We start from the raw sequence: 27,258 nt of genomic DNA, 5'->3' as shown, positions 1-27,258 counted from the left end.
TGAAAAAAATAGAAAAGATCAGTGAAACTGAAAGTTGATTCCTTGAAAAGATAAACAAAAGTGATAAACCTTTAGCCAGACTCACCAAGAAAAAAAGAGAGAGGGCCCAAATCAATAAAATCAGAAACAAAAAAGGAGAAGTTACAACTGATACCACAAAAATACAAAGGATCGTAAGAGATTACTGCAAACAACTGTATGCCAATAAAATGGACAACCTAGAAGAAATGGGCAAATTTCTAGAAATGCACAGTGTCCCAAAACTGAACCGGGAAGAAATAGAAAATATGAACAGACCAATTACAAGTAATGAAATTGAATCGGTCATTTTAAAGCTCTCAACAAACAAAAATCCAGGACCAGATGGCTTCACAGGTGAATTCTACCACACATTTAGAGGAGAATTAACACCTGTCTTTCACAAACTATTCCCAAAAATTGCAGAAGAAGGAACACTTCTGAACTCATTCTGTGAGGCATCATCACCCTGATACCAAAACCAAAGGCATCACAAAAAAAGAAAATTACAGCCAATATCACTGATGACCATAGATGCAAAAATCCTCAATAAGATATTAGCAAACTGAATTCAACAATATATTTAAAGAATCATACACCATGATCAAGTGGGATTATCCCAGGGATGCAGGGATAGTTCAATATCTGCAGTATGGAGTTTCCTCAAAAAAACGAAAACTAGAACTACCATGTGACCCAGCAATTCCACTCCTGCATATGTGTCTGAAAAACAAAAACACTAATTCAAAAAGATACATGCACGCCAGTGTACAGAGCAGCATTATTTATGACTGCCAAGATATGGAAGCAACCTATGCAACCTAAGCAAACTATGAAAACTTCCTCAATCTGGTACTAAGGTTAATTTTTCTGAAAATAATAAAATTAATATAAATTTCTTGGGAAAAGTTGTACATAAATTCATCAAGTAAAAAGAGAAGAGTTGTTAGTTGACCCTCAGTAATGTATTAAACTAATGGTGATCATGTAGGTTTTAACCTGCAGGCTTTCCTAAAATTTACTTTCAGTAGATTTCACTTGATAGTCCTGACTGGTTTGGGTGAGATGACCTGTGCCACCAAACTCAGTTCTTACAAACTTTTCGCCTATATCAGGCATAAAATCAGGAATATAGACATATAACTACAAAGAAATGTTATTGATTGGATACATTGGTGGGGTACTAACATTCATGGGTTTCATCCTTAACAGACTACTTTTACATGTATTATGATTGTTTCCTATGCAGTAGATGGGGCAACTTTTTCATTTTATGAACAAAGATACTGAGATACACCTAATGACAATCATAGTTACTGACATTTTGTGAGCACTTACCATGTGCCAGGCATCGTTCTTTGTGCTCTGCAAGTATTAACTTAATTCTAAGAACAACCCCATGAGGCAGGCATTTTATTTTTCTTCATTTATAGATCAGGAAGCTCAGGCATGGAGATGTTAAATAACTTGCCTAAGTTTATAAGGAGAGCTGGGATTTAAATGCAAGCAATCTGACACCTGATAAGTGCTCCAAACCACTGCACAATTCTACATCTGGAAGAAGTTGAGCATCTTACAAGTCACATGGTTAGTAAGTGTCACAGGCAGGACCCAAACTAGGCCTCTGACTTTGAGTATTTTGTAGTGTACACTACCATGATGTCTTAAATCCATTTAATTATACGTTTGATCAGTGTCTTGTCCCCCAGTTATTACCTTGCATCTTTCTCTTTTATTTCCCTTTTATTGAATTTCAGTTGCTGTACACATTGCATCTTTCTTGCAGACAAAGAGTATCATCTATTTCCTTTGTAAATTCTCTAATTATTCCTTCCACTGAATAGGTTGTCAAGGGTATCATCGGTATCTTAAGTAAAACACAAAAACTTCAGGTACAGCCAAAATTCAAAAAATATTTTCACAGAATTTACTTATTTTACACGTATAAAACGTCCACTTAAAAATAAAAAGAGGGACTTCCCTGGTGGTGCAGTGGTTAAGAATCCACCTGCCAATGCAAGGTACATGGGTTTGATCCCTGGTCCGGGAAGATCCCACATGCCACGGAGCAACTAAGCCTGTGTGCCACAACTACTGAGCCTGAGCTCTAGAGCCCAGCCCGCGAGCCAGATGATCCCATGTGCCACAACTATGAAGCCCACGTGCCTAGAGCCCGTGTTCCGCAACGAGAAGCCACTGCAATGATAAGCCCGTGCACCACAACAAAGAGTAGCTCCTGCTCGCCGCAAGTAGAGAAAGTCTGCGCGCAGCAACGAAGACCCAGTGCAGCCAAAAATAAATAAATAAAAAGAGACTTAATTACAATTTATGAAAATCAGTTATAGTACCTGCTGTGTCTAAACTCTTGTGAACAAAATTTTATCCCAGAGAGCTTAAAATCTGACTTGGAAAAAACAAGACCCATAGGCACATGTTGAAAACCAACCTGTCATGGACAAAATAAGCAACTTGCAAAGGAGCTGGTGCCAGCAAACTGCCTGAGATAAAGAAATGATTTATTTGGAATCAACAGCAGTGTAACCAGGCATTGGCTGCCTTTGTTTTTGCTCGTTGCCACAGTCCTTCAAGGCACAAGCTTGTTAGGGTTCTGGCTCCAGCTGGGTCTCTACTTTCCAGAACGAATCTATTTCAGTGGCATTTATGTCATATCATGCACCTTCCACTAGAATGGTTAGGAGAAAAGTTATTGTGCATTTGAACAATTAATATTTAGGAGAGTAATCTTGAAAGAAAATCTAGAAAACTGTTTGGAAATAACTCTTAGTTAACTTAAAATAATTTACCTATAAAATAGAAAACATGTAAATGGAAATACTCAACTTTTTAAGAAACAAATTTTTGTATTTTTGCAGGCATCTCTGACTATAAACACTTGTCTATAGTGTATAGTCTCCTGAATAAAAAGTGACTTATGGTCTTCTTGATTTATTGACATTGTGGTTTTTAAGTGATTTCCTAAAAAATGATGACAGTCTTTTAGTTTTTAATGACAAGTGTTAAGAGACAGTGTTATTTCCAAATGTTACTGTGTTAGCACCTTGCTACATAGTTCAGGCTGTGCTGTGACATGAAACCAAAAAATTACAGCTTGCTGTTGATTATCCCCGGTGCTCAGAGGTAAGAGTGTTGTGGATAAATTAAATTGATAAGTAATCCCCAAAACATCATTTTAGCCATTAGCTTCAAATTTCTTTCTTATTAAGACTTTTTCTGGACAACTACTATTAAGCCTCCATATTAACAGATATTAAGCTTTAGCTTTCTCTTCCTACCTTCTGATGGGTGCTGCTCTCTAAGTGAAATATGAATGCCAGGTGAGGCAGCACAAGGAAGTGCGGAATTCAGGAGCCTGCATAATTCGCAGAATGCATCATCAGCCCTGCATATTCAGGGGTTGGCTCTGATTCAGCCATCAAACCCTTTATACAGAGGACTTATTTAGGAGAGCTAGTGAATTGAAAGCCAGGCCACTCGAAGAAATGGAACGATGATCCTTTGACTACCATGTGAGAAAGGCATCTACTGAAAATACCTCTCATACATCTACTTATTTAAAAAAATAACACTTTACATTCCAGGTGATCACCTTCTTTAGCTCGAGGTTGCTACAAGCTGGAGCTGAGCTGTCAGTGGAACGGGTTCTGGAAATCATCAAGCAAGGAGTCGTCGCACTGCCCAAGGACAGGCTGAAGGTAAGACTGGGGGAAGAAACATACTGTTGTATCACTTGATGTAAATATTAGTGTCTGAGTGGGCTCTATTCAGAATCATACCACTTACCCAGCACTTGCACTGGAAAAGGCTCTCTAAACTTGCGCTGCCTACTCTACTGTATATTGACACACAGAACTGTGGTGAAGGATTCTGACAGTCTTCTAGAAGAAATAGCAAGAGGACTGTCTTCACACCACTGCATAGCCTATGAGTAACCACTGTATATACTATGAGTAATTCATAGATATACTGTGAATAAAGGAGCACCTTACTTTCTTAACCCAGTGAAATAAATACAGGCTTGTAAGTATCATCAAGGGTTGATGGGAAGATGGTGGTGGTGGTGATGGTGATGATGATCACTACAACAGTAGCTAATATTTACATAGTGTTTTCTCAGTGCTTTTGGGAGGTTCTAAGTGTCTTACATATATTAACCTGACCAATCCTCACAACAGCCCTTTGACGGTAAGTAGTGTTATCATCCTAATTTTCAGATGAGGAATCTGGTGCACAGAGAGGTTAAGTAATTAACCCAAAGCCATATAATTAGAAAATTAGGAAACTAGGAGATTCATACCCAGGCCATCTGGCTCCAAAGTCCACACTCGTAATCACCACGCTATTTACTGTGTGCCCGGGAGTAGCTGTAGAAGAGGATCACTTCATGGAGGAGGTAGGGGAAATATTGTATTTTGAGGAGGCATTTACATTTGTGTGTTAGATACGTTTCTAAGTGATCTCATGATGTAAAACTCATACTTCAAGACTAATTTTCCCATAGGAAAATATGTAAGGGGGATATCTGGGGGAAGATGCGTGAATGTACAGCATTGTCGCCTATTTTTACCTTAATACTTCTTTTAATTTTTTCCTTCATTACCTCTCATGTTTTTAGAGTGCTCGTTCCTAAATGAACAGCACACAGGGTGTCATAGTGACTGTTTGGCCTTCTTCATAATGTTTTATCAGAACTAGCTTCTGTTCCAAAATTACTATTTGGGGGCTGTGTTTTTCAGCACTATCACTAGAACCGCTGCTTAATGAACATTGTAGGATATGAAAATATTTTCAGTTATAATAACAGTTTATAAAGCAACAGCACATTAGTCATAATCACTTGCAGAAGTTCCACTGTCCGTAAACAGCCGTGCAGTTCACGCAGTGCTGAGCAAAGGAGGGGTTTCTGCTTATCAGCTAAAATGGCACCACCATGTGGCTATGGCATAAAACCTGATTACGGTTCACCAGACCCTCCAGCTTTGACTTTACTCTCTTTTCCTGACAATTCCTGAAGTGTAGAGAATTCATATTATTTCCTTTCTTACCTAAAGTAAGACATCTGAGGTCTTTCGGGTTTTTTCTCACTGTTTCAAATTTATTTGAACTCTACCATGTTAACCAGTACAAAAATCCATGATGATTAGACTGGCAACTCATAGGAACTGATGGATCGTGGTGTTTAAGCTAGTCAAGAAAGAAGTGGAACTATCAAGAAACCATAAGGAAAGGATAATGCAGAGGAGTCAAGGGAAGGGGGATTTTGATGAGATCAAAGAGCCAGCATAGGGCTTCCCTGGTGGCGCAGTGGTTGAGAGTCCGCCTGCCGATGCAGGGGACACGGGTTCGTGCCCCGGTCCGGGAAGATCCCACATGCCGCGGAGCGGCTGGGCCCGTGAGCCATGGCCACTGAGCCTGCGCGTCCGGAGCCTGTGCTCCGCAACGGGAGAGCCCACAGCAGTGAGAAGGCCGCGTACCGCAAAAAAAAAAACAAAACTGAAACCCCATCGTGTCTCTCCTCTTGCACTGGTTTCCCATTTCACTGTACCTCCCCACCCCCAGCATCCTGTTTACCTCCTGTTCCTCTCCCCTTGTTCACACAGCTCTAGCTGCTTTGTTCTTTTCATTATTTCTTCAACATGCTTGGCATCCTCCTGGCTTTGGACCTTTTTAGTAGTTGTTCCTACTGCTTAGGACTCTGCTCTGAATAAGCATGCCTAATTCTCTCGCCTCTTTTTTTTTTTTTTTTTTTTTTTTTTGCTAAAGGTTTGCCCGGACCATTCTCTGTAAGACTTTCTCCCCCCACATCCTCACGGATACTCCCAGACCCCCTCAAGCTGCTCTACCTTTTCTGTATTTTCCAGAGCATTTATCACATCCTAGTACCCTAGATCATTTTGTTATTTATTATATTACGCTGATTGTTCACTGTCTGTTTCCTCCTGCTAGACTGTGAGCCCTGAAAGGGCAGGGACCTTTGCTTACTATGTGCCCAAGCACTTACAGCAACACTGTCACAGAGCAGATGCTTGAGAAAGACTTGCTCAGTGTTGATGGAACCTTGTGGCAAGCTTAAACCTAATGTCGTATGTTCTCATCATTGGTCATTGCCATGTTCTTTTGTGCTTTCATCCCCATTCCTCTTTGTGCTTTCTCTCCCCAGATGCAGCCTCCTATTACTTCCCTGCCTCCCATACCCTACACTGCCTTTTTAAACCCCAATTTCATGGTCAGGATGTATCCCCACACTCTCAGTCCCTGCACTGAATCTTCTCTCTTCACCACCTCTTTAACTGAAACCTGGTTCTCCCCTCAGGACTCCCAAACCCCTGCAGCATTTGGAAGTAAAAGCTGCTTGTTCTTTCATACTCCCCACCCTTCGGGGTCTGGAGATGCAGTTGGTGTCTGCTTTGTTTTCACTGTTGTTGCTTAGCTATTATCCTTCTACCCTTAAGTACAAAGCTCTGTTCATATGAGGCTGGTACCAGCTTCTTCTCCTCCTTATAGCTGCCACCTACTGACTCCTAGGCCTCTCTCTCATTTACTATAGCATCTGGCTCAGTCTTTCTTTCCGTCCATGGCTTATCATCCTGGGTGCCTATGATGCCCATGTGTATGGCCCATCCTTGGCATCCAATTCATTAACTGGCTCAGTCACACTGACTTTCATTCACATCTGTGTCATTTCAGTCCCCCACTCATGGCCAAATCCAGATCATGTTGTCATGGCGATCTGCTCCTTTTGAATATCTTTGGTCTAAATATACTGCTCTCCAATCACAACTTCCATTTCTTCTACTATGCTGGGTTTTTTTGTTTTTTTGTTTGTTTGTTTGTTTTTTGCAGTACGCAGGCCTCTCACTGTTGTGGCCTCTCCCGTTGCGGAGCACAGGCTCCGGACGTGCAGGCTCAGCGGCCGTGGCTCACGGGCCCAGCCTCTCCATGGCATGTGGGATCTTCCCGGACCGGGGCACGAACCCGTGTCCCCTGCATCGGCAGGCAGACTCTCAACCATTGCGCCACCAGGGAAGCCCAGGGTTTCAGTTTTTAATAGGACCACTCTGGCTGATGTGTTGAGGGTAGACTATAGAGCAACAATGAAAGCAGAGAGATCAGTTAGACTATTGCTTGACTTGGACCATGGTGGAAAGGTGGAAGTGCTAACAGAATTCGTCCAAGAAATTGTCTGGTGGGCAGAGGAGTGCACTTAGGCCTTTTAGGAGACAGCTATAGTCCACATTGATTACAGAAGCTCCAGGGAATGGTGGCTGAACGTAGGTTCTGATGGACTGGTTAGAGAACTGGTCTGCAAGTACTGGAAGAACTGTTTATGGAAGTGGATTTGGACTTGGACTAGGCGGTCTCAAGGACAGCTTTCCGATGTTGGCTAGCTGAGTCTTTCATCGTTAGATGCCTGGCTCTGCTTTGCTAAATGTTGTGCGGCTCAGCGGTATACGTGAGTCGATCTGCTACTGGTTCCTAGAGGCCGCCGGTACGAGACAATTCAGAGCAAACTTTGGAGGCCACGCACCATGAGACAATTTGGAAAACTATCAGAGAATCACCAAAATTGTGAAAGAACACAGGGAGTGATTAGGGGAATTCACCGGATCCAAGCAGAAGAGACTTGTCTTCAAGTACTGGAAGAATTGTTTACACAAGCAGATTTGGACTTATGTGTGGTCTCAGGAATAGGACTAATGGGTAGAAGGAACTTGCATTTCAGTCCCATAGAAGGGAGAACTTTCTAAGAAATGGAACTACAGTTGACCCTTGAACAATGTAGGGGTCCAGGGTGCAGACCCTCCACACAGTCGAAAACCCAGATATAATTTATCATCAGCCCTCTGTATCCACAGTTCCTCTGAACTCACAGATTCAACCAACCGTGGATTGTGTAGTACTGTAGTATTTACTGTTGGAAAAAAATCTATGCATAAGTGGATCCACCCAGTTCAAATCCTTGTTGTTCAAGGGTCAACTGTATTTAGAGATGGAATAGGTAACTTCTGGGAAGTGGTGCATTCACTGTCACTGGAGGTGTTAAGAGTAATAGGACGATGGCCACTTGACAGGGATGCAAATAGGTTCCATCTTGCATGAAGCTCTTACCTGTTGGTACTAGCTGGCCAGCACGGTAAATGGAGAAGGATTCTAAGGCTGAGTTCAGATGCAGCAGGAAAAGTGCTGAGATCCATTAGCAACGCCTGCCATTGGCAACAGGAGCACATGTACAGTTATTTGCCATTCCAATTGTAAGGACTCAAATATTGGAGGGGAAAACCAACTGTGTGACTTCTAAGAACGTTTCCATTCCTAAGAGTATAATTTTGTCTGTGTATATACTAAAATTATCATTCTCCACAAAGCAGGAAACTGCATAAACTTTTGATAACAGTTTTTACTCTCAGAAGATGCAAGAAACAATAAGGAAATATTATTAATCTGGGGATTTTTTATAACAGAGATCACCTTTCAGTTCATAATAGCAGAGGGCATAGTCAGGTTTGTATGCCAAAAGAACATAAATTGCTAAAAGTTGTATATGGTTCATAACAAGAAAATAATGTAGTTCAAGTGGGATGGAAAACAAATAAAATAAAAAATATTAACTATCCAGTCACTGATTGTTCTGTGTAAACAAATATGAGAACTACGTTTGTACTGAAGTATCTGTTTGCAACTCTGTGTCACATTCGCCTCCTTCTCCAGTCTCCTCTGCGTCACAGAGAAGCATCCAGAGTACATTTCCCAGAATCCTCCCGTCTGTGTAGTTCCAAATTGCAGTCGGCCAAGGAGAGGCACACTTGCATGCAATTTGGAAAGCAGAAGAGAAGAAGCCATTATTCTCCAGAGGCAGCTCCTGCCTGGCCTGGTGCTGTAGGCAGCCAGGGTCGTCGATGTCTCCCCAGAGATACTGAGGTTTGCAGCAGCTTGCAGTGAGCTCTTGAGAACCTCCTACTCCAGTGCTGAAGACAGTCTTCTGTTGCAGCTTCCCTGATCTTGCCTTTCCAACAGTTGCATAAGCCTCTATTTTCCTTACAAAATCCTTTATACTCGAGTTATAGAGAGAACCTTCTGTTTTCCCTACCAAACCTGTCAGAGAAATAAAACCCCTGATTGCGAACAGAAAGCAATTTAATATAGGAAATTTGAAAGTCACTGAAAGGACTAAGGAAGCCAGCTTCAGCAAAAAACAGTGCTGGCTTTCAGGAAATCAGAAGTGGCAAGAATGTCGTCACTGATGGTCTGGCCTGCCTGCAGACATCCATGTGGAGATCTGCAGGAAGATTGTAGAAACCACTGTCAAAACGTTTGCTGAAGCCCACAGTCTGCCCACCACTGTTACCAGAGCACCAGTGGCTTCTGTTTCTCTTTTGCCTTCTGAAATACAAGTTCCTCTCCTTGCCACAGTCTAACCCAAAGCCCTTCTGGAGAGATGCTAGGACAGGTAGTTTCCAGGCTTTCAGCATGAAAGGGGAAGAAAGGTGCTTGAGTTGCCAACAGCGTGGCATACGAGCCAAAGAAACTAAAGAAGCAGAATGAGAAGTTCCTTGATGAGCATGGATTTTTTTTAAAGGATACCTGCAAAAGATAGAAAGAATGGTATGTACAGAGGCCAAAAGTAATGGAGTGGCATGAACTTACACAAACGTTGTCAAAGACTCAAATTGGAAGGGGCCTTTGATCCTCTGAGAGGAGAAAGCAAAGAAAATAAGAAATTGTGGGCCTTCAGCATTGGAACAGTGGACAAGATTACATGATTGATTGACTGATTTATGCATTCTCCCATTTTCAAATGCTAGTTTATCTCCTTTAGTGAGAATAATCTCCAACTGGAAAACAGTATATCCTCTAAATAAAATTGAAGCCTAAGGAGGCAAAAGAGTTGTACTCAGAAAACTATAAAACACTGATGAAAGAACTCAAAGATGACATAGGGCTTCCCTGGTGGCACAGTGGTTGAGAGTCCGCCTGCCGATGCAGGGGACACAGCTTCGTGCCCCGGTCTGGGAAGATCCCATATGCCGCGTAGTGGCTGGGCCCGTGAGCCATGGCCGCTGAGCCTGCGCATCCGGAGCCTGTGCTCCGCAATGGGAGAGGCCACAACAGTGAGAGGCCCGCGTACCACAAAAAAAAAAAAAAAAAGATGACATAAACAGATGGAGAAATATACCACGTTTTTGGATTGGAAGAATCAATATTGTGAAAGTGACTCTACTACCCAAAGCAATCTACAGATTCAATGCAATCCCTATCAAACTACCAATGGCATTCTTCACAGAATTAGAACAAAAATTTTTACAATTTGTGTGGAAACACAAAAGACCCCGAATAGCCAAAGCAATCTTGAGAAAGAAAAACAGAACTGGAGGAATCAGGCTCCCCGACTTCAAAGTATACTACAAAGCTGCGGTAACCAAGACAGTATGGTACTGGCACAAAAACAGAAATATAGATCAATGGTACAGGATAGAAAGCCCAGAGGTAAACCCACGCACGTATGGTCACCTAATTTATGACAAAGTAGCCAAGAATGTACAATGGAGAAAAGACAGCCTCTTCAATAAGTGGTGCTGGGAAAACTGGACAGCTACATGTAAAAGAATGAAATTAGGACTTCCCTGGTGACACAGTGGTTAAGAATCCACCTGCCAAGGCAGGGGACATGGGTTCGATCCCTGGTCCGGTAAGATCCCACATGCCACAGAGCAGCTAAGCCCGTGCGCCACAACTACTGAGCCTGCGCTCTAGAGCCTGCGAGCCACAACTGCTGAGCCTGCACGCCACAACTACTGAAGCCTGCACACCTAGAGCCCGTGTTGTGCAAGAAGAAAAGCCACCACAATGAGAAGCCCATGCACCGCAACAGAGTAGCCCCCGCTCACCACAACTAGAGAAAGCCCATACACAGCAACGAAGACCCCACACAGCCATAAATAAAGTTATTTGTTTATTTTTTTAAAAGAGAATGAAATTAGAACACTACCTAATTCCATACACAAAAATAAATTCAAAATGGATTAAAGACCTCAATGTAAGACCAGACACTATAAAACTCTTAGAGGAAAACATAGGAAAAACACTCTCTGACATAAACTACAGCACGATCTTTTTTTGACCCACCTCCTAGAGTAATGAAAATAAAAACAAAAGTAATTAAATGGGACCTAATTAAACTTAAAAGCTTCTACACAGCAAAGGAAACCATAAACACGACGAAAAGACAACCCTCAGAATGGGAGAAAATATTTGCAAATGAAGCAATGGGCAAAGAATTAATCTCCAAAATATACAAACAGCTCATGGAGCTCAATATCAAAAAAACAAACAACCCAATTAAAAAGTGGGCAGAAGACCTAAACAGACATTTCACCAAAGAAGACATACGGATGGCCAAGAGGCATGTGAAAAGATGCTCAACATCACTAATTATTAGAGAAATGCAAATCAAAACTACAATGAGGTATCACCTCACACCAGTCAGAGTGGCCATCATCAAAAAATCTACAAGCAATAAATGCCGGAAAGGGTGTGGAGAAAAGGGAACCCTCTTGCACTGTTGGTGGGAATGTAAATTGATACAGCCACTATGGAGAACAGTATGGAGGTTTCTTAAAAAAACTAAAAATCGAACTACCATATGATTCAGCAATCCCACTACTGTGCATATACTCTGAGAAAACCATAATTCAAAAGGACTCATGTACCCCATTGTTCATTGCAGCACTATTTACAATAGCCAGGACATGGAAACAACCTAAATGTCCAGCGACAGATGAACGGACAAAGAAGATGTGGCACATATATACAATGGAATATTACTCAGCCATAAAAAGGAATGAAATTGGGTCATTTGTAGAGATGTGGATGCACCTAGAGTCTGTCATACAGAGTGAAGTAAGCCAGAAAGAGAAAGACATGTCATATATTGACGCATATTTGTGGAATATAGAAAAATGGTACAGATGAATCTATTTGCAGGGGGAATAGAGACGTAGACGTAGAGAATGGACATGTGGACGTGGGGTGGGCGGGGAAGGGGAGGGTGGGACGAATTGGGAGATTAGGTTTGACATAAATACGCTACCATGTGTAAAACAGATAGCTAGTGGGAATCTGCTGTATGGCACACGGAGCTCAGCTCAGTGCTCTGTGACGACCCAGATGGATAAGATGGGGTGGGGGAGAGGGAGGTCCAAGCGGGAGGGGATATAGATATACATATAGCTGATTCACTTCATTGTACAGCAGAAACTAACACAACATTGTAAAGCAATTATACTCCAATAAAAACAATAAAATAAAACTTAAAAAAAAAAAAGAATGGTATAAGCAAAATGGTATAAGCGCTGCCAGCCTTTTTCATCTTAAGGCTCAGATGCACAGTTTCTGTGCATGAAACGATGCTGGCAGATATGACCTGTGAGTAAAATGTGAGAACTCAAGCTCAACAATAATATTAATCATGCTACAAGACACTTTTCTAAGCGCTTTGTAGCACTATGAGTTGATGCTATTATCCTGATTTTCTAGACGAGGCAACTAAGGCTCAGAGAGGTTCAATTACTGCCCAGATGCAAAGCTGGGCTTCAAACCAAGGCAGTCTTTCTCCAGTGTCCATTTTGTTTACCACTGTCCTGTACTGTCCCCTTCCGTGCCAGTAAGACCGCACTAGGATCGTTAGGTTCCATCTGAGCATCACATTGGTAAATCAAGATGTGTGCACAAGCAGGTGAAGTTATAGTAAAGAGCCTGTAGGTCACTTAAGGTGAGGAGTAGGGGATATAGAACCTGGAAAAGAGAGAAAAATATAAAAACTGTGTTCAGCTACTTTAAGGATTAATACTGTGAAAGAGGAATTAAGCTTCTTATTTTATGCCAAGGGCAATGGGTAGTAACTGAACAAAGACAGGTATTAGTTCCACCTAAGGAAGTGTTTTCTGATGGGTAAAGTTGTTTAGCAGTCCATATGGGGCTTCATGAAGTAGTGAAGTGTCGTATTCACGATAAAGTCTGGATGGTAAATGTAAAAAGAGCACCAGATGACAAAGGAACTCAAATCTATAACATAGGGGGAAAAGATTGAAAGAGTTCATGTTAATAAAAAGGTACACAGGGGCTTCCCTGATGGCGCAGTGGTTGAGAGTCCACCTGCCGATGCAGGGGACACAGGTTCGTGCCCCGGTCCGGGAGGAACCCACGTGCCGCGGAGTGGCTGGGCCTGTGAGCCGTGGCCGCTGAGCCTGCGCATCCGGGGCCTGTGCTCCGCAACGGGAGAGGCCACAGCGGTGAGAGGCCCACGTACCGCAAAAAAAAAAAAAAAAGTTACACAGGATGATCCGAAAGATTTCTTGCAATTCTTACGAGTCTAGAATTCTGTCTTCTAAAATTACATGAAGAATTTTTGTAGAGCAGTGCTCTAGTAACGTCCTTCTACTATTTAGAGGTCAAGCCCTGTTGCTCCCTGACAAGGTTTGGAGCCCTTAGGCTGCAATTCTAGACCATTCACAGTCTAACCCCAGCCTGCCATTGCAGTCCTTTGCCTCCCTACTTCCCATTACCCCACCCCCACCCAGTGCTCCAGCCGAGCGGAACTATCTCTGTGCCTTCTTCCTTCCTGCGGTTTTGGATTTACTGACACAATTTTCTTTTCCCAATATACCCTTCTCCCACCTTTGCTTTTTGCTTATTCAAATTCTAAGCATTCATTGAAGCCCTTGATCAATTTAACAACATTTAGGAAGCCTTTCCTTTTACTCCTCAACCTACCTGTGCCTCCCTCCTCTGAATATCCATTGCATTTTATATTTACATTTTTGGGGACTCCTCTCCTCTTCTACCTTGTATGTAGTTATTTAAATGTTTTCTCTCTCCCACTCACCTGTAACTTCCTTGAGAATAGGGGTCATGTCTTAGTCCTCTGCATCCCTTTGATGTCTGGTACATAGGAGTTGCTCAGTAAATAATAAGTAGATGAATGAAAAGCTCACTTTATATATGCTAAAGGGGAAATGGGGACTTGTTAGAATTCAAGAGTTCTGGAGTAAAATTTTCAATCTCCAGACGTGCTTTTCTAATTTTTATTTTACCATCCTCTTTGCAATTTTAATTCACTTAACTGTCTCTCCCTATATGTGTCAGGCACTGTTCTAAACTCTGGATACAGCAATGGACAAAGTAGACAAAAATCCCTGCCTCTTCATAGAGCTTGGGTTTTTTTTGTTTGTTTGTTTTTTTGTGGAGGAGATAGACAATGAGAAGTAAGTAAAATATGTGCTTTTTTTGGTACACTAATATTTTTTTATTTTTTGTTTTCTTTTTTCTTCTTTTTTTTTAATTAACATATAGTTGCTGTGCAATATTATATAATTTACAGGTGTACAATATAGTGATTCACAATTTTCAAAGCGTATACTCCATTTATAATTATTATAAAATATTGGCTATATTTGCTGTGTTGTACAATATATCCTTGTAGCTTATTTTATAATATTTGCTATTTTAAGTAGCAGTAAATAAGAAAAATAGAGGAGGATAGATAACATTGGGAAGGGAGCAGTTTTAGATAGGTTGTCCAGAAGAGAAGATATTTGAATCAATGCCACCTTGATTTTTTTTTTTACATTTTATTTTAAAATAATTTTAGACTTACAGAAAAGTTGCAAAAATAGTAGACAGTTCATGTAAACCCTTCATCCAGGATCCGCTGATGCAAACAACACATATAACTACATATAACTATAGTACAATTATCAAAACCAGAAAATTAACATAAGTACAATACTCTTAACTAAATTACAGGCCTTATTTGAATTATACCAGTTTTTTTTTTTTTTTTTCTCCCAGTATTCTTATTTCTGTTTCAGAATCCTTTCCGGGCCCCACACTGCATTTATTTCTTGTATCTCCTTAGTCTCCTCCAACCTGAGACTGTTCCTCAGGCTTTCCTTATCATTCATGACCTTGACACTGTGGATGCGTGCTGGTCACTTATTTTGTAGAATGTCTCTCAACTTGGGTTTTTCTAATGTTTCCTCATGATTATATTGAAGTTATACATATTTGGCAAAAATATCACAGAAGTGGCATTGTGCCCCTCTCAGTTCATCATATCAGGAGGTACCTGGTGTCAGCCTCTCTCATTGCTGTTGATGTTATCCTTGATCACTCGGTTAATGTGGTGGCTACCAGATTTCTCCAGTGGAAAGTCACTATTTCTCCCTTTGTTATTGATTACTATCTTGGGAGTGAGACTTTGCTAGTATCCTGTTTCTCCTCAAACTTTTGCCTTGATTATATCATTCATCAGTGGAGCTGCCCTACAGTTATTACTGCGGTGTTTACCTAATGAATGATAATTTTATATTTTATTCTGTAGATGATAATTCAGTATTATCATTTATTTATTTTGTTGCTCAAATTGTTCTAGCCTTGGCCAGTGGGAGCTCCTCCAGGTTGGCTCCTGTATCTTCCCCAGCCCCGGAATCAACCATTTCTTCAATAAGCCCTGGTCCCTTTTTTTTTTTCAAATGGTATTTAGGAAACAAGACCTGGGCACTAGGCCCCCCTTTTTTTTAAACTAGCTGCTTTTTTTTTTTTAATTTATTTATTTTATTTATTTTTGGCTGCATTGGGTCTTCGTTGCTGCGCTCAGACTTTCTCTAGTTGCAGCGAGCGGGGGCTGCTCTTCATTGCGATGCACGGGCTTCTCATAGCCATGGCTTCTCTTGTTGCAGAGCACGGGCTCTAGGCATGCATGCTTCAGTAGTTGTGGCACACGGGCTCCAGTAGGTGTGGCACTCAGGCTCAGTAGTTGTGGTGCATGGGCTTAGTTGCTTCACAGCATGTGGGATCTTCCCAGACCAGGGCTCGAACCCGTGTCCCCTGCATTGGCAGGCGGATTCTTAACCACTGCGCCACCAGGGAAGCCCTAGGCCACCTTCTTCTTAGAACTTTCTGGACCCTTCCACTCGCCTGTCCTTTCCCACCTCCTTCTCTTCTGAGGACAGTTACTGCTTCCTCACTCTGCTGTTATACCCAGGTATTCTTCTTTTGTATCTCTCCCTCCCCTATGATAAACCTTAGCTCCTCTCTTTTGGATTGTCTCTCACTAGTTTCGTCTTTAGTCCATTTTTTTCCTACTGAATTCCAGTCCCGAATTTTATTTCCTAATTCCTTTAGTGAACACTCCTGGCACTCCATGGGCCATAGCAGATACTGAAAGTTAATTTTGTAGTTCACTATAATACTTACCTTAAAGCAAAATGAATTACAGTGTACAGGCTATATGTTTGAATGTTACTGTGTTGTTCATTTATTATACTATGTTCGGAAAGAAAATGCCCGTTATATTTGAGACAGTAAAATATAAATGAGAAATATAACTCTTGTTTTTTCAGGATTATGGCTAAATAAATGCAGAAATTAATTGATCTGTGGGAGGTCCCAGGCCAGTTAACTGTAATTTAGAGCAAGATCCCATTGAAGCCAAGGTCATGGGTAAATTCTTTAGGTAGGCCGGTTAATTTTGTTCAGGAACATAGCAAGAAATTGAATTCCTGACTGCAGCTTACCATCTCACTCTGTGGTTGCAAGAGGGACAGATGATGGAGGATGGATGGTTCCGTTTAAAAAAAGAGAGAGAGAGAAAGAAATCCGTCCGCAGTACTGGAACAGAAACCAAAATTACATTTGCTCACAGATGGTGAGTTATCCTCAGTTGGTTTAAATGGTAGCACATTATTACCACAGATGTTTCTAGAAAAAAAGACTGTTTATCTTTATAATCAAGCCTTATCTCAATTATTTTAATCATCTTTTTGGATTGTTTATAATAAAACGAATCACTTAAAACCTCTAGAGTTTAATTCACAGAATTCTGCTGTATCTAAAGTTGATTGAAAATTCAAGCTGTGTGTTGAATAATATTTGTACTATACCACATTACAGCACATTACAGTCTTTTGGGTGGTTCACTAATATATCCTGATAAAATAATTGTCGGGTATGTAATAATAGCTTTGTGCATGAGATTGATGTAAAAGAGGTTGTTTCAAATTGGAAATGCTTTTTAGTAAGGTCTTTATGAAAGTGTAGAATAGTGTGCGTACTTACTGATTTGTTCTTTCTTAAAATATAAATTAAACATTTAGAAATTTTAGAACGACCTTTTGGGTTGTTAAGAGAAGCACAGTGCCTCTTACTCCTGAGACATTAGCCAGCTAATGTCAACTGAAGAAGATGAGCCAAAAGTTTTTGAAGTTTCCTTTGAGTTGCAGCACTGAAGCCAAATTTGCAGAAGACTTATTCTTCCAATTTTGGGCAAGTAAACATTAAGATCTGGAAGCCCATGACATAGTAATTGACTTTCAACCAAATAAAATATTTTTCAATCGAATGTTATTTGACATAGCCTTGTAAAATATTTGTGTAATATCCTGTGTGGGAATATATACTCTTTGGATAAATCTGTCTATACAGTTAAACAAGTTGGCTATTCAGAGTAAATAGTATTAATATCACTCTAAACATCCTCTTCTTACGGGTATTGCGTGAAGTCTGGGAAAGGCAATACCAGGTAATTAGTTTTGGGGGGACCCTCCTGCATAAACAGAGACATAAAGAACAGGCTCTGAAACCCTCAGATGCTTATTTCTCCTTTCGAGTTTGGAAGGAAATAAATAAAGTTAGTGTGTCCTCCAGGAGCTCAGTTAGAAGATGCCGCTCAAAGTTCTCACTGTCTGCGTCCACAGCAGGGCCTGCCCCTGGCTCCTGTTTGGCCTACTAGTGAGCATTTGGAACGTCATGATGATGGGTCAGAATTCATCCACATCTGTGCAGGTTCTCAGCCACCATCACACCACCTCGTACGTAATGATGTAAGGGTTCCTGGGCCCCTCTTTCCTTCGGTTTAGTGAATTATCCATGTCATTTGAGGATTAAGAACTTTGCCATATCTAGTGTTTGAAACTCAGGTCATGCTTTTCAGGGGGAATGAGCCAGAAGATAACTTCTCTTTTAGTGTAAATAGGAAACTAGGGAAAATAGAAGTTACTGGCACTAACTGGACTTTTCATTTCATTCACTTAAGACACTTGACAAATCATAGGATTCGAGTGGCCAGGTGGTTTCACGCTGAGTGATTTTTAAAGCCTTTATTTTATATCCGCCTTTTAGAATACTTTCATGGTGGTTGTTAGTTGCATATAGAAAGTTGACTGAAATTTCAAGAGTTTTTTCGTAGCCTCTTAATATTGACTCGCTTAAAATCTTCCCCCATCTCGTATCAGGAGTCTCTCTCTGTTCCCAGCCCAAGTGTCTTTTGTTTCCCTGTCAGTTCTCTGTCTCCAGAGCAGAATACTGAGTGCCACTGTGGTGTGCCCACCTCCCCTTGGACGGCCTTACCTCAGGGTCCCACAATAACGAATGCTCATGTCCACAGACACACTTTTCTGCGTCCTTACGTGTGAGTTTCCACCCATGGGAATACGACTAGCCAACCTCCTCCCCTGGGGCTGGGACCCGGCAGTAGCCCTCCAAGTGTCTTCTGATGTCGGCTCAAGTTTAAGAAACACAGCAGTAGATAATCCCCCAGACACACCAGCACTGTCCACCCTTAAGGCCTCTGCTCGGGCTGCTCCTTCTGGCCTCGACTGCTTTCCCCCAGATCCCTGCACACCTCACCCCTGCACCTCCTTCAGGTCTTTACTCACATGAGCAAATGAAGCCTCTCTCTCAGTGAGGCCTGCCTGACCTCCTTGTTTAAATTTCAGCACTTCCAGTCCCCCTAATCCTGCTCTAAGTTTTCCTTTTCCACAGCATTTATCACCTAGCATGCTGTGTAATTATTATTATTCTTTCAGGTAATACAAGCTCCAGGAAGGCAGAGCTCTGCATATTTTGTGCACTGATGTATCTTAGGTCATATCTGGAACATAGTGGGTTAATATTTGCTGAATGGAAGAGAGAGAGGAGGGGAGCTGTTGACCACTGAGTGATGGTTCCAGATGCTGCTTCAAGTAAACATTGTTTTTTGGAGAACAGCTCTCCACAGACTCTTGCAAGGTCAACTTTCTTGCCAAAATATTATTAGAGAAGCTAAGTTAAGAGTGGAGGCCCTGGTCACTTTGCTGAAATAGTTACATTTTTTAAGCGTATAATAATTGTTCCATGCTCATGCATTCTTGTAGCTGCAAAACCCTGGTCTAAAGACCTCCACTTTAGTACTCCTCATCAGTAAGTAAATTACTATGTAAATTGGCCTCAGTGAATTTTTAATAGTTTCTCAGGGGTTCTCTTCTTGGCTCTCACCTGCCAGGATTTCATTACAGTTCAAGCAGAGTAAAATATTCTGATTTATGTTACTAGAATAAAGTTTCTCAGGTGACGTTATTTTATTCTATTTCTGAGTCTTTCTCGGAGGGTGAAGAACATGCTGGAATTATCAGGCTCATATGAAGCTTTTTTTTCCTCCTGTTTTAAAACTCATTTTGGACTTTTTTCCCCTGGCTGTTTTCTCTCTCTCTCTCTTTGAAATATTGTTATCTTAATTACTTTTTACTTTTAGGTGGCGACTAGGAAGCACTAAAGCATAAAAGGGACAGCTCTGTGCTGGGCTTCTCTCCTTAAAAGGGGAGAAGAGCACACTCCTGCCATTTCCTTCAAACCCCAAAGGATCTGTGCAGAAGTTTGACCAGTAGAGTGGTTCTCTCTCCCGTTCTAACCCTCCTTGAGTTTCCTGTCCACTAAAGACAGAGATCAAGTCCTACTCATGAGGTACCAGTGCCTCTCATGGAACAGTAAACACAATCATAAATGGTTTCAGAAACTGCGGGAATAATGCTGGCACCTTATTTTTAGGACCATTCAATATATGAGGAATATAGTATGAAATACATGACCTCACATGCACAAATGCATGCGCACTCACACACCCCCGCACACGTGCAGGGTGCCGTTCTAGCTTTCCAAGTCACCGATTTTTTTTTTTTTTTTTTGCGGTACGTGGGCCTCTCACTGCTGTGGCCTCTCCGTTGCGGAGCACAGGCTCCGGACGCGCAGGCTCAGCGGCCATGGCTCACGGGCCCAGCCGGTCCGCGGCATGTGGGATCTTCCAGGACCGGGGCACGAACCCATGTCCCCTGCATCGGCAGGCGGACTCTCAACCACTGCGCCACCAGGGACCCAAGTCACCGATTTTATACATTGAGAGGGAAGCAAATGGGAAAGTTTGAATATAGTCATGAAAACTAAAACTCTTAACCAAGGACAGGACAAGACAAGGACTGTAGGAAGCACAGAAATTTTTAAATGTTGTTATTAGAATTCCTTCTATACTCGTCTTACGTAAGAACGAATCTGCTTACACTGATTCTCCTTCCATCAAGGCAAGGGTTCCAAAAGAGTGAACACAGTCGCCTGGAGCATTGTTTTCAAACGCAGGTTTCTGGATCCCACCTCAGATTCTGATTCAGTGGTCTGGTGATGAACTCAGGAATCTGGCTTTTGAAACAGTTCTCTGAGTGATCCCGATAATCTGCCAGATTGGAGAACCATATTGTATGGCCCAGTTTTCTCTAGTTCCCTGCCCTAGATGCAAGAGGGAGGGGATACGGAGATATATGTATACGTATAGCTGATTTACTTTGTTATACAGCAAAAACTAACCATTGGAAAGCAATTATACTCCAATAAAGTTGTTAAAAAAATTTTTTTTTAAACCAAGGAAATGATGGCTAGGGTTAACAGTAGCCTTGATAGGATTGGAACTGTTTTATCCTCCTTTCCTACAAAAGACAAGAGAACTTTCACTTCATGAACCTTAAAATAGAAGATTCCTTTTAAGTAGATTTTTGACATGTAACCCAAATATGAGAATTATCACAATTATTTTGTAAATTAAACATAGTAGCAAAAAATATTAAAGGCTATGGTCTTTTAAAATGTCGCATCTGCTCTTTTTTTTTTTTAATATATATTTATTTATTTGGTTGTGCTGGCTCTTAGTTGCAGTTCCAGGGCTCCTTAGTTGTGGCACGCGAACTCTTAGTTGCAGCATGCGTGTGGGATCTGGTTCCCTGACCAGGGATCAAACCCAGGTCCCCTGCATTGGGGGCGTGGAGTCCTGTCCACTGAGCCACCAGGAAGTCCCAGCATCTGCTCTTTAGTCTGACTTAAGTATCCCTCTTTTGACTCAACTCCTTTTTCTTTGTTGTTTATCATCTAGTTACATTTATTGAGCACTTGCTCTGTGCCAGGCCCTCTGCTAGGTATTTTTTTTACAGGTGTTCTCATTTAGTCTTCCCAACAGCCATATGAACTGTAAGGATAATTTACATTTTGCAAGTGAGGAAACAGGCTAAAGAGAATTTAGAGATAAGAGGATGGCTTGTCCAAGATTATTTCAATCCCTCTTATCTTTGAGCCATAAAAAAGCTATTCTTTCTTTGAAATCTTAAATTTTTGTCTCCTCCTGCCTCACAAACCCATTTGCCTATTAGATCAATTTGTTTAACCTAAAGCATTCATAATATAACTAAGTTATTGGTTTTGACAGTATCTGTATACAGTGTTGTAATCTTTGGAATGTTTGAACAGTTATACCCATTGCTACTTCAGGGAGTATTAGAACACTCAGGCTTTTCTCATACATAATAATGAAACTGCACTGTACATGCACTGGCTTCATGTCATATTTACTTTTAGGATAGCCATTCTTGATAAGCAAACTAACTCTGGTATTTGTTATAATGTCTTTCATTATTTCTGTTTAATTAAACATACAGTAGATTTGTAAGCAGTTTACAGGATATTTTCTCTTCCTTTCAATGGGTAAGAATTAGATTAAACTTAGTTTTTACTTTGTGATCTCAAAGAGTATAAAAATTTGGTCTTTATTACAAATCATTACATCTTGAATATAGTCATGAAAACTAAAAGTCTTAACTGAAAAATGACGAATATCTGATTTTTCTGTAGCAAAAAAACGTTTGCCCAGTTCTCCAAACCGTGGTTTCCGATGACCGAAGGACACAAGTTCACAATGCAAGGTTTTCTCTTCTCTAGTTGTGGTGCGCGGGCTCCAGAGTGCGTGAGCTCTGTAGTTTGCGGCACATAGGCTGTCTTGTTCAGGCTCAGTAGTTGCCCCACGACATGTGGGATCTTAGTTCCCCAACTAAGGATCGAACCCACGTCCCCTGCATCAGAAGGCAGATTCTTTACCACTGAACGACCAGGGAAGTCCCTGTCTCTGCTATTACTTTTGATAGAATTATTTTCTTTGGTATAATCAGAAATTTGTGATCCACAAACTAAAATTTCCTAAAAGAGACTCTACTATGTAGGTTGAAAAATAGAACCATTTATCATTCTTCATCTGTCCCAATCTTGACTCTTCTGTTAGGCTGACCATATGAAAGTTACTGAGATTGTTTCATTGCCTCTACAATTACTGTTCAAGTCATTTATTGCAGTCCTTACAAAGTATTTTGTAATCTGATTTATGCCAAGAAATAATGGCTCCCAGATAGTTATAGAACTGTTTATCTTTAATGGATGATAAGTGAAGACTGAATTATTTCTGATAAAAAGAGTGAATAACAAATTATGTATAATAATTTGTTCTGTGGGTTCTGCTTATTTTATTAGTATTCTGAAATCAGCTTTTCTACATAGTTGGGTTTTTTTTAAGTAAAAGAATAAAAAAACTAAATAATTGTATTGATATTTGGTTCTTATGATTTTCGAAGGGATGTTCTTTTTTTTTTTTTTTGCGGTACGCGGGCCTCTCGCTGTTGTGGCCTCTCCTGTTGCGGAGCACAGGCTCCGGACGTGCAGGCTCAGCGGCCATGGCTCACGGGCCCAGCCACTCCACGGCATGTGGGATCTTCCCGGACTGGGGCACGAACCTTTGTCCCCTGCATCGGCAGGCGGACTCTCAACCACTGTGCCACCAGGGAAGCCCTCAAAGGGATGTTCTTAATTGAGCATGTATCCCAAAAGTTTCTGAAAACTTTTAAGGTGATATAAGGCTTTTTAAAGAAACCAGAGTCTTATTAAACACTAATATAATTCATTACACACAGCAAAATTGGTCATTTGAGGGAACAAAACTGCTTTTGTTATGATGGCTTTCATTTCTGGGGCAAGTTGGAAGGGGCAGTGATTGGCATATCACTAATCACATGGAGGTAGCTGGTAAGCATCTGGCCATACAGTTAGAGCTTTTTTTGTACAGGGTTTGTTGGTTTTAGAGGATTCGAGGCCCTAAAACCCTAACATAGTTCTATGAAGACTGAATATGATTGATACTTAACAGTGAGTTTGAGACAGTTAATTAACTAATGTAACAATTTTTGTTTTCCTGTCAATTCAGCACACCCAGTTTCTTTATAGCAGTGGTCCCCAACCTTTTCGGCACCAGGTACTGGTTTCGTGGAAGACAGTTGTTCCACGGACCAGGGGTGTTGAGGGGAATGGTTTCAGGATGACTCAAGCACATCACATTTATTGTGCACTTTATTTCTATTATTATTACTTTGCACTATATAATGAAATAATTATACAGCTCACCATAATGCTGACAGGAGGCGGAGCTCGGGCGGTAATGAGAGGATGCGGAACGGCTGTAAGTACAGATGAAGCTTCACTCGCTAGCCCGCCGCTCACCTCCTGCTGTGCGGCCCAGTTCCTAACAGGCCACACTGATGGGTACCAGTCTGTGGCCCAGCGGTTGGGGACCCCTGCTTTATAGGATTCTTGCCTGGGAGCTCTGAGGGCAGTAGGAAGTACCTCGGGCAGTGAACACTAATTGGTAGAAATCTAATCCATTTTGAAGCTTGGAAATATTGATATAGTCTTCAGCTCAAGCACAGCTTAAAATATGAATTTGGACAAATAGTTGAGGGGATTTCCTAATCTCTGACTAATATAGTGCCAATTATTAGATTGTCAAGATCACTACCCGTATGCCGCTCTTGAAGAAAACCTAATATACAAAAACCCCAACCTTTAAAAATGATAAGGTATAGACTAATTAGTTGTGTTCAGGAAGGATCTTGGCTCACCAAAAAGATTTCTCACATGATCTTTCAAATAGAACTGACTCTGTTACATTTAAATAGGAAAGAGTTTTTTTTAAAGCACTTAAAGTCAGCTTTTCTCTGGCGCGAGGTAAGTTAAGCCAGACCTGTGTTTAGTATCAAATTATATTTTTACTCAGTGAGATTGGAAGGAATATATTTTATACCCATTTTCAGAAGTATGTTGAGTCACAAGAATAGTAACTAACTTGTTCATAGTCATACATCATACCTAGAATGTAGCCAAGTTTCCATCTACCGATAAGTCCACCACCCCCCTCTTTTTTGACTTTTTTAAATTGTGAGAAAGTGAATATCCATGTAATCACTCTTCAGAACAAGAAATGGAACATTGCCAACAGCCCAGAAGTCTCAATATATGTACCCTGTCCCCCTATAAATATACACTATCTTGACTTTGAAGATGATTGTCTTCTTTTTCTTTATAACTTTACCATCTGTGTGTGTATAGTGCCAAACAGTATGATTTCCTGTTTTTGAACTTTTTGTAAATGGAATCTTGCAGTTTATTTTCTTTTACACCTTTCTTCTTTCACTCAGTGTTGTTTATGAAAGATGTTTATGTTGTTACACAAAGTTTCTTCCTTTCCACTGATGTATTAGTATTACATTGTGTAAATAGTCCACGATTTATGCATTTTACTAATGGTACACGTTTAGATTATTTCCAATTTTAAGCTACTAAAAAAAAGTTGTCATGCTATCTTTATATATAAATACGTATGTATATATTTTAATCTCATTTGATTTTAAGTTTCTTGCTGTATTTTCTATAGTGTTTAACATAATACACTGCCTTGCACAGAATAACTACTTATTAAATATTATCGAATGAATTTATTAATTCATTCAGCATGGTTGAAAATCAGCTTGAGAATACTTCCAGGTATCATAGACTAAGACCCTACCAGATGACACCCACTGCAGAAAACAACCATAAAGCCTGGACAAATAATACAAAACACAGCTGCCTGTAGGTACTGGAGAGCAAATAGAAGCAGACTCTGGCAGGGAGTTCATGCTCATTTAGAAGAGGGAGATAGGAAGCTATATAAGTAAGTTTCCATGTCCGTGGCCTTTAGCCCAGGACTAAGCACAGTCCTTGTGGTTTACTTTGTAGTGGCGAGGGACTCACATGGAAAAACTGTTAGTTTTTCTGAGCTGGGGAACCCCAGAAGTGAGTCTGGAAAAGCATGAGGACTGAAGACAGTAGAGGAATCCCAGAAGGGGAAAGAACCAGAGGAGGAGCCCCCAGACTGTATCTGTCCACACCTCTGACTGATCTCTGAACCATATGTGGAAAACAGACTCAGAGCAGCTCAGTCAAAGACGAGAATTCTAAACTAAGACCAGACTTGCCACCCTGAAGATACAGAAGAATGAACAGATGCAAGGAAACTCTGGTGAAGAGTATACTTTCACTTGGAGGATGGGAAATAGCAAACTCCATATCTCTGAGGTCTTTTAGCCTGAGGCTAATTGCAGTCCATGGCACATACAGCAGAGATGGGACACATGGGGAAAGTTGTAGCCTTTCTGGGCTGAAGAACAAAAAAAAAAAAAAAGCTGAGAATCTATGAACTCTGAAAATAGTGGAGGAATCCCAGAAGAGAAGGAATCAGAGAAGAGGATCCCTAAACTCTGTCTACCCACACCTCTGACTAAATCGTGAACCACCTATCTGTAGACCAAACTTTAAGCAGCCTAGATAAAGACAAAAGATCTGAACAGAGATTGGTGCTGCTATAAAAATATAGAGTTTGCAGTTTAAGCCCAGACAAGAATCTCCACAACTTAATATTATTCAGGATGCAATCCAGAATTTCCCAGCATCCACAGAACCAAGAAAATGGAACATGTTCTCTACATAAAAGAAAATCAATTGAGTTCAACCTCAAAACAAACCAGATGTTGGAACTAACAGACAAGGATTTAAAAGCAGTTACTATAACTCTGCTCAATGTTTTCATTGCATGAAACATGTTTTCAGTGCATGAAAATCTCAGCAGAGACATGAGAAGACTCAGCTGAGAAATAATGACAATAAAAAAGTCAGTAGTTTGCAGAGATGAGATGCTGATACCAAGCAGAATAAACACAAATATAATCCCACATCAAGGCACATTATTGTCAAAACTGTTGAAAGCCAGCGATAAAGACCAGGAGAAAAATGGTATAGTACACACAGAGGGACAACAATCCAATTAACATCACTTCTTATTAGAAACTGTATAGTGTTGAAGAGAATGGAACAGCGTCTTTAAAGTGCAAAAGAAAAACAACAGTCAACCCAGAATTCTGTATCCAGTGAAAAGATCATTCAAGAATTAAAACAAAACATGATCAGTAAACGAAAACTAAGAGAACTTGTTGCCAGCGCATTTGCATTATAAAAAATGCTAAGAAAATCCTTTGGGCTGAATGGAAATGATATCAGATGGAAGCTCAGATTTTCAGAAAGAATGAATATTTACCAAAAATGACAAATATCTAGATAAATGCAAAACGTTCATATCTATTCTGTCTCTATTTCTCTTCCTTCCACCCCCCATTTTTTGCTTAGCTTTTTTTGTCTTAATTTTTAAATAAACCACATAAATTCCTTTTTTAAAAAAAATTTTATTGGAGTATAGTTGAGTATACAATGTTGTGTTCGTTTCTGCTGTACAGCAAAGTGAATCAGTTATACATATACATATGTCTACTTTTTTTAGATTCTTTTCCCATAGAGGTCATTACAGAGTATTGTGTAGAGTTCCCTGTGCTATACAGTAGGTCCTTATTAGTTGTCTTAAATAAACTTATTCTTAAAACCAAAGTTATCACATTGTCTTGTAGGATTTATAATGTATGTAGATGTATCATATATACACACAACTGTAACATAAAGGATAAAAGAGGATGAATATGGTCCTGTGTGCTGTGGTCCTGTATGACGTTCTGTATTTTACATGAAGTACTAAATTGTTATCTGTAATTTTACCGTGAAAAGTTAAGGGTTTACATTGCAAACCTAGGGTAGCCACTATTTAAAAAATATGAAAATCAACAGCTAAAGAACCAACAGAAAAATTAAAATAGAAATCTAAAAAATATTCAAATAATTACCTCTCCCCCTCCC

At 40.5% G+C, this 27,258-nt stretch overlaps 1 protein-coding gene across 1 annotated transcript in view; it reads left to right on the top strand.

Moving 5' to 3' along the window:
• Positions 1-27,258, top strand: part of DYM (dymeclin) — a 370,766-nt gene that overhangs the window by 301,001 nt on the left and 42,507 nt on the right. Inside the window, exon 16 of the mRNA XM_027118470.1 lies at positions 3,618-3,731. Coding sequence (XP_026974271.1) covers positions 3,618-3,731 — 114 coding nt within the window. The remainder of the gene's footprint in view (positions 1-3,617; positions 3,732-27,258) is intronic.

Source organism: Aethalodelphis obliquidens, unplaced genomic scaffold (genome assembly GCF_003676395.1).
Source record: "Aethalodelphis obliquidens isolate GAN/ISIS:26980383/991018 unplaced genomic scaffold, ASM367639v1 scaffold19, whole genome shotgun sequence".
In the NCBI taxonomy this organism is placed as follows: Eukaryota; Metazoa; Chordata; class Mammalia; order Artiodactyla; family Delphinidae; genus Aethalodelphis; species Aethalodelphis obliquidens.
This window is presented reverse-complemented; position numbering and strand designations above follow the sequence as displayed.